This window comes from Camelina sativa, chromosome 14 (genome assembly GCF_000633955.1).
Source record: "Camelina sativa cultivar DH55 chromosome 14, Cs, whole genome shotgun sequence".
In the NCBI taxonomy this organism is placed as follows: Eukaryota; Viridiplantae; Streptophyta; class Magnoliopsida; order Brassicales; family Brassicaceae; genus Camelina; species Camelina sativa.
Genome location: NC_025698.1, coordinates 7630088 through 7637456, shown reverse-complemented (window position 1 = coordinate 7637456; position 7369 = coordinate 7630088). Strand labels below are relative to the sequence as shown.

The window sequence follows — 7369 nt, the reverse complement described above, 5'->3', positions numbered from 1 at the left end:
TTGTCAATTCTTGAAAACATTGATCACTCTTTTTTATCTAAATCAGATAGTTTGACCTCGGTTTGTCTCGCGCATTAGCTAGTTGAATGGCAGCTGTGTTTGTAGCAATAACTCCAGCAGAATCGTTTATCAGAGCAGCCAACTAAGTAGGATCAAGAAAATGAATCAAAGTAAGATCAGTCAATTCAACTTTGTTCGTAATTATACAGACAAATCTGCATATGAATACCTGTCCTGGTGTTGTGATGAACACTATAGATGTATCATCACCCACAAAATCTTCAACGTTTTCTCTCTCTTTCTCATGTGGAATCACAAAGAGCGGTTTGTATCCCCTGGCATTTTCCAGAACCATGTCTCAGAGGAAATTTCAATCTCATCAAAACAAAATCATTACATTTTGAAAAGGGGTATAGTTAGTTTACCTTATACCCTTTACAATCTTAGCCCATTTTTCAAGTGAAAGCAAACTGTCACTATCTCCTTTTGATTGCATGGATGCCTTTGAATCTGATTCAATCCCATGAATTACTATAAACTTCCCTGTGGCTGCTCCAGCATTCCTGTACTTTTCAGCCACAACCTCTTTCAATTTCCGGGAAATCGATACTCTAAGAGGCAGCACAGGAGTCCTTGGAACACTCCTAAACGGTCTTCCTAACCAATCTTCCATCTGATCGTACCTGAACCCATCCACATTCAATTTAGACTTTCGAAAAAAATATGCAGTTACGTCGGTTTCAAGGAACTCACATGCTATAACCTAATTTTGAAAGGTTGGTATTTTCTGCGGTGAAGGTTTCAGACAGCATCAGACCAGCTCCAGCAGAGTTAACATTCGGGTAAATGTAACTAACTCTGTCTCGAGCCGTTGTCATGAACAAAAACGCTGCGTGGCCTAACCCTGCGAGCTTAGTGGACAGAATCATGTCATAGTACCTCCCCTGAAACATGACTTCAAGAAAAGTTAATTAACTAGTCTGATAACGGAAAGATACAAAACAAAGATTTGTAAAAGTTACAAACTTTGAGAATTCCGATCATGTCAGTGTATTCAGCTGGTTCAGGCCAATGATCATCTGGATCATACACATTTGCCCATCTCACGTTTTTGTTTAACTCGAATGTTTGTTTTCCTCTTTCAGTCGTTAGTACATCTACCTGGACACCAGGATACCTTACAAAAACAACATGAAAACGTACAGACGATGTTCTGCATTACATACAAACTTAAGGCTTTTGAAAAGGTCAAACTTGGAGAAAGGGTTTGGTTCAATGTTACCTGTCTTTGAGTAGCTGAATAGTGGGGAAAAAGAGTAAATTCTCGTAAACGCCACCGGAGATAACGCAGCAACAACGTCTAACATCTCCTCTGATTTTCAAGGGCAAAGAAGCGAGCTCGACGGTGTAACCCTTGGGAAACTTCAAGAAACCATAAGGGTTATCAGGATTATCCGGCGGTCGTGGATCCTCGTCTTGCTTCCCGTCGACAAACAAGGACCCGTATTCGTTATCCGGATCTTCACCGCTGTCAAACGGGTCGAGCCATTCGTTCTTCTTCTTCTTGAGATTGACGGAGACATCGGAAGACCTCGAAGTAGGCCGAATTTGAAGAAATACGAGTGGTTTGGTGGTGGGAAACGGCGGGGTATTGAAGAATGGTGAAATGGGTTTGGGTAACAGAGGAAGTGAAGCCATTATTAGAGAGGTCTTTTGAGCCAAAGAAACAAAGTTTGGATTTTTAAATGTTTTTGTTTGTGAAAGAAAAGAGATCTCTTTAGGGGAAACTTAGGATAAGTGGGTCCGTTTTGTAGCTATTTTCCGACCGTAGAAGAAAATTCTCATTTAATTATATTTTTTTTTGGTTATGGCAAATTGGCAATTACTTATACAAAATAATTATTCTCTGTTCAATTAATTAAAAAATTTTGTCTGGATATATGGGTTGATAAATGATATGCACGAGGCAAAACATTCCTAATTGCAGAAGCATTAATTAAACAAGTAAAAGCTTTACAGTAAGCAATCTCAGATTAAAACCCAATTTAATTCAAGTCGGGTTGAGGCAATAAGTACCCGTTTCATTGTCGGGTCGAGGAACAAAAGATCAGAAAAAAAGGCGGAAGAACCAAAATGTGACGTGTTAAGCGGTGACTGGTGAACGACCTTTTCTTCTCCTCTCTCTCTCTCTCTCTCTCTTTCGATTTGATTCGTTTCGTCCTCGATCAGAAAAGCTTCCTTCTTCCTTTTTTTTTTCCTTGAAGTCAAAAGGGTTTTTTTTTTTTTTCCTTCACTGTTCAAAGATTTTATTTTGTGTGTGTGTATGTGTTTCCTCAGCTTCTCTCATTGTATTCTAACCATACTTTTTTTGTTTCTCTTGAACAAAGCTCGTAACTTGGCTTTGTTTTGCTAGAAGATTCCTCAAAATAAGATATTTAGCGGTGACCAAAAAAAAAAGTTATCATTTTGGGTGGTAATGTAGCTGTAAAGTCTAGGGCTTTTGATATATAATCTCTTGAAATTGGTTCCGAGACTGTTTTAAATTACCAATTTTGATTCTAGTTGTGATCTAGTGGTTAGATCTGTGATTAACCAAAGGCAGATTTTGTTGCGAGAATCGGGTCAATGTCGGTTCCACCTCGATTCCGGTCCGCGGATTCCGGTGAACGAGAATTCCGATCAGTACTTGGTCCTACCGGGAACAAGCTGCAGAGGAAACCACCGGGGATGAAACTGGAGAAGCTGATGATGGAGAAGACCATCATCATCGAGTCAAAAGATGATAAAACGAAGAAACCAACTACTCCGGCTTCGCCAAGGACGACTCTGAAGCAATGCTCGTCTCTTTGCTCTTCCATTCTCAGAAAGAACAGTGCCTCCATGACTGCTTCTTATTCCTCTGACGCTTCGTCTTCCTGCGAGTCATCGCCTGTGAGTGTGGCGTCTTCTTCGAGCTGTAAGAAGGTTGTGAGGCGAAGTGGGCCTGTCTCTTCCACAAGGAAGCTCAGTCTCAGTGGTGGGAAAGAAGAGGAAAAGGTTGCTGGCGATTGCTTTGCTGATGGCCGTAAAAGGTGTGCTTGGATCACACCTAAAGCTGGTAAGAATCAATTTTTGACCTATCAGTCTCACCTATTTCATCATGCGAGAGTTTTTTTGACTTTAGATGTAGAAATAAGCAAGTACGTGAATGTGAGATTGAGTTTGACCTGATTTTCTGAATCAGTGAAAGAGACGATAAAGTTATCTGGTTGAATCAATGAGACTGATTTTAATAGGTGTTTTTTGTTTGATCTAATTATTGTCTTCTGTATGAGGATAGTGAAGTAACACAATGGTCAGCAAAATGCTTGAATTGCTCTGCACTTTGTTCAGTGAGCAGTGTGTAGTTAATTTGTTACATAACTTATGTAGTATAGCTTGTCCTGAAGTTCCCTTCTAGATGTTTTAACTTCTCATTGTTCAAGATATCTAACTTCCATGCTAAGAGGCGCTTGCCACTACTCTTTGTTGATCTCTTATATCCCATATCTTGCTCTGCTGTGATTGACTAATAATGTTGTGTTTTTCTTTCTTGTAAAGACCCATGCTATATTGCTTTCCACGATGAAGAATGGGGAGTTCCTGTACATGACGACAAGTACGTGGTATCCTCAACTCTTTTCCTTTTATCAGAGATGCGCTCTGTAATTATAAGAGTCTCTTATCACTTGGTTAAATTTTGTAGGAACCTTTTCGAGTTACTATGCCTCTCTGGTGCTCTAGCCGAACTCTCCTGGACCGATATTCTCTCCAGAAGACAATTACTCAGGTAACCATACCAAGTTCTTTGTAATCTGAATTTGAAATCACAATATGAACTTCTGATACCAAGCTAGTAGTAGTTCTGATCTCTCAGATTGTTTAATTTGCTTCTTACTTGAAACAGGGAAATTTTCATGGACTTCGATCCAGTTGCTGTTTCTGAATTGAATGACAAAAAGTTAATAGCGCCTGGCACTGCTGCCATTTCCTTACTATCAGAGGTCAAGATACGGTCAATCCTCGATAACTCACGCCATGTGCGCAAGGTAAACATTACATAACCTCACACTTACTGATTGATCTATATTAGTCAAAAAAAACTTATTAACTCCTATAAATCTAACAATCTCTCTGGCTGTTGATTCTTAACTTAAATACAGATTATAGCTGAGTACGGATCCTTTAGGAAGTACATGTGGAACTTTGTGAACAACAAGCCTACACAGAGCCAATTCAGGTATCAACGGCAAGTCCCCGTGAAGACATCGAAAGCTGAGTTTATAAGCAAAGATCTAGTACGCAGAGGCTTTCGCAGCGTTAGTCCAACGGTAATTTACTCATTCATGCAAGCAGTTGGGCTCACAAACGATCATCTCATAGGGTGCTTCAGATACCAAGACTGTTGCGTAGATGCAGAGACGACAACAACCAAGGCCAAGAAGAAGAACGAGCGAGAATGACATAGAAGAGCAATTTCTGAAAACAAGCTAATTAACGTATTTGAGTACCATGTTGTTTTTGCTTTGCTTTCGAAGATTATTATATTGACACAACGAGGTTTTGTTACGGTGAAGTGTTTTTTTTTTATTTTTCGTTGTATAGATGTTTTTTTTTTGGTAATCGGTTTAGCATAGTAGGATGTTGCCATGAAGGAACTCTTAGACCGGACGTATCTCTGTGAATCGATTACATGCTACGTTTTAAGTTTTCTATTAACCAAATAATTTACATCTAGGTATGGTCGAATGGAGTACACATTTATGGTCTATGATGCTTTATGCTTAACTTTAGAGGAGGAGAAACTGTATTCGTCAAGTTACATCATTTAAAATTTTAAGTAATAAAATTTTTGATCTTAGATTGTTTTTTATTACCGATTTGTAAAAGAAAAAAAAAAAAACATTCTTGATGAATAACGGCCGTGCATTGGGATACGGTTAAAGGTGACTTAAAAGCTTTCGGTGGAGTCTTTCTTTCAGGTTGGCAGTTTTGACAAACGCCTCAATAAGACTAATATTTGTCTTATCCCGAAAGTAGAAAAACCGACCCGAATGACTGAATGGTGCCCCATTAGTTTATGTAATGTCGGGTACAAGATTATTTCAAAAAATTTATTTCAACGGTTGCGTAAGTTCTTGCCAGCATTAATTTCTGAGACACAGTCAGCGTTTGTAGAAGGCCGTTTAATTACGGATAATATTTTGATTGCTCAGGAAATGTTTCACGGACTCCACACTAATCCCTCTTGTAAGGGCAAGTTTATGGCCATCAAAACAGATATGAGTAAGACCTATGATCGGGTAGAATGGTCTTTTATTGATTCCTTAATGCGGAAATTTGGTTTTTGTGAGACATGGATTTCCTGGATCATGTGGTGTGTGACATCAGTGGAATATAGCGTCTTATTAAATGGGCAACCCCATGGATCAATAATACCATCTAGAGGGCTCCGTCAAGGAGATCCCTTGTCACCTTATCTTTTTATCCTCTGTACTGAGGTACTTATTGCAAATTTACGGAAAGCGGAACGGTCTAAGCTTATCACGGGTATCAAGGTTTCCACTGCATGTCCGGCAATTTCACATTTACTGTTTGCAGATGACAGTCTGTTTTTCTGTCGGGCCACAAAGGAACAGTGCGAAGTTATTTTGGGGATTCTTAGGCAATATGAGAGGATTTCTGGACAGAGGATAAACTTCCAGAAATATTCAGTTCAATTTCGACATATAGTAGATGTGGATGTGCGTGAAGACTTAAAGGGTATCCTGGGGATTACCACTTTAGGTGGCATGAATTCCTATTTGGGAATCCCGGAAAGTCTTGATGGATCGAAAACCAAAATTTTCTCTTTCGTCCAAGATCGGTTACAAAAAAGGGCTGGTGGTTGGCCTGCCAGGTTACTGTCCCGGGGGGTAAAGAAGTCATGATCAAATCGGTCGCGACGGCTGTCCCTACTTTTGTTATGTCCTGTTTTAGAATTCCCAAAACAGTTACACGGAAACTTACGAGTGCCATCTCCAACTTCTGGTGGAGCTCTTCGGGAGAAACTCGGGGTTTACATTGGATCGCCTGGGACAGATTGTGTGTCGATAAAATGGAGGGAGGCTTGGGGTTTAGGTGTCTGGACGATTTCAATACCGCACTGTTGGCTAAGCAACTTTGGCGGTTGATATCAGTTCCAGATTCACTATTTGCAAAGGTTTTCAAAGGACGGTATTATAGGCATTCGGATCCATTAGATCCTATTAAATCTTATTCTCCATCTTATGGATGGCGAAGTATGATTTCTGCTCGCTCTCTGGTGAACAAAGGACTCATTAAACGGGTAGGAACTGGGGCCTCCATTTCAGTATGGTCTGACCCTTGGATACCTGCTCAATCCCCGAGACCAGCATTGCGTTCAGGATCGCCAGTCGATCCAACGCTTAGAGTTGAAAATTTCATTGACAGGACTTCACGTTCCTGGGATCTGGCATTACTTTCGGCTTCTTTCGAGCCGGAGGATGTAGCCCTTATTTCTGCTTTACCTCTTGGTAATCTTACCACACCGGATAGCTTGGGATGGCATTTGACTAAAACCGGTAGCTATACTGTTAAATCTGGATATCAGGCATTGCGGCAGAAACCGGAGAGAGGTCTTCCCATTTCTGGCCCCAATATTATCCCTCTACAGGCATATGTCTGGCAGATTAGGTGTCCACCAAAACTCAGACATTTTTTGTGGCAAGCAATTACGGGTTGCATGGCGACAACAGCTAATCTACGGCGTCGTGGATTAAGCTGTGATATGGACTGCGAAATTTGTGGGGAGACGGAAGAGACAGTCAACCATGCCCTCTTTTTATGCCCTCCGGCTAGGCAGGTTTGGGGACTGTCCCAATTTCCGACCTCTACGGGTTGTTTCCCGTCGGATTCTATATATGCTAATATGGAATCCTTATTTTGGAGGTTTCAAGACATTCCTTTGGTGGCAATGTTTCCATGGATTCTATGGTATATCTGGAAGGCTCGGAATGATAAATTATTTAGTAACTTGGACTCCAACCCGGTAGCAATCCTACGGTTAGCAGAGGAGGAATCCAGGCTGTGGTCTTCAGCCCAGGAAGACCTATCCGGATCCTTTTCTACTGATGTCCCTCGGCCTCTACCCAGATCTATGACTCAGACTTGTAATGTGGCTCACGGTTATGAATCTAGTTACCGATGCTTTGTAGATGGATCTTGGAAGGCGACTGATCAGTTTATGGGCAGAGGATGGTATTGCATTTCTCCTAACGGAGAATCTCCCACCATGGGTGCATCTAATTCTCGTCGTAGCTTGTCACCGCTCCACGCAGAGGTAGAGGCC

At 40.9% G+C, this 7369-nt stretch overlaps 2 protein-coding genes across 2 annotated transcripts; one reads left to right on the top strand and one right to left on the bottom strand.

The window, feature by feature from the left end:
• Positions 7-1758, bottom strand: LOC104740284 (photosynthetic NDH subunit of subcomplex B 1, chloroplastic). The gene is made up of 6 exons (XM_010460832.2): positions 1283-1758; positions 1027-1177; positions 754-944; positions 426-683; positions 230-335; positions 7-142 (listed from the first exon to the last, which is right to left on the bottom strand). The coding sequence occupies exons 1-6, from the start codon at positions 1696-1698 to the stop codon at positions 38-40; spliced, it is 1227 nt and encodes a 408-aa protein (XP_010459134.1). The 5' UTR covers positions 1699-1758; the 3' UTR covers positions 7-37.
• On the top strand, positions 1945-4879 carry LOC104740283 (DNA-3-methyladenine glycosylase 1-like). The gene is made up of 5 exons (XM_010460831.2): positions 1945-3097; positions 3580-3637; positions 3725-3808; positions 3926-4067; positions 4182-4879. Exons 1-5 carry the CDS (start codon positions 2626-2628, stop codon positions 4479-4481), a joined length of 1056 nt encoding a protein of 351 aa, XP_010459133.1. The 5' UTR covers positions 1945-2625; the 3' UTR covers positions 4482-4879.

What these genes read in the sequence shown, in the direction of transcription:
- LOC104740284 (XM_010460832.2), bottom strand. Translation starts at nt 1,698, where the DNA reads ATGGCTTCACTTCCTCTGTTACCCAAACCCATTTCACCATTCTTCAAT. An exon ending in ACATGATCGGAATTCTCAAA is followed by an intron (nt 945 to 1,026) that starts GTTTGTAACTTT and finishes GTCATGTTTCAG; the next exon opens with GGGAGGTACTATGACATGAT. An exon ending in TCAAAATTAGGTTATAGCAT is followed by an intron (nt 684 to 753) that starts GTGAGTTCCTTG and finishes GGATGGGTTCAG; the next exon opens with GTACGATCAGATGGAAGATT.
- LOC104740283 (XM_010460831.2), top strand. Translation starts at nt 2,626, where the DNA reads ATGTCGGTTCCACCTCGATTCCGGTCCGCGGATTCCGGTGAACGAGAA. An exon ending in GTTCCTGTACATGACGACAA is followed by an intron (nt 3,638 to 3,724) that starts GTACGTGGTATC and finishes TAAATTTTGTAG; the next exon opens with GAACCTTTTCGAGTTACTAT. An exon ending in ACTCACGCCATGTGCGCAAG is followed by an intron (nt 4,068 to 4,181) that starts GTAAACATTACA and finishes ACTTAAATACAG; the next exon opens with ATTATAGCTGAGTACGGATC.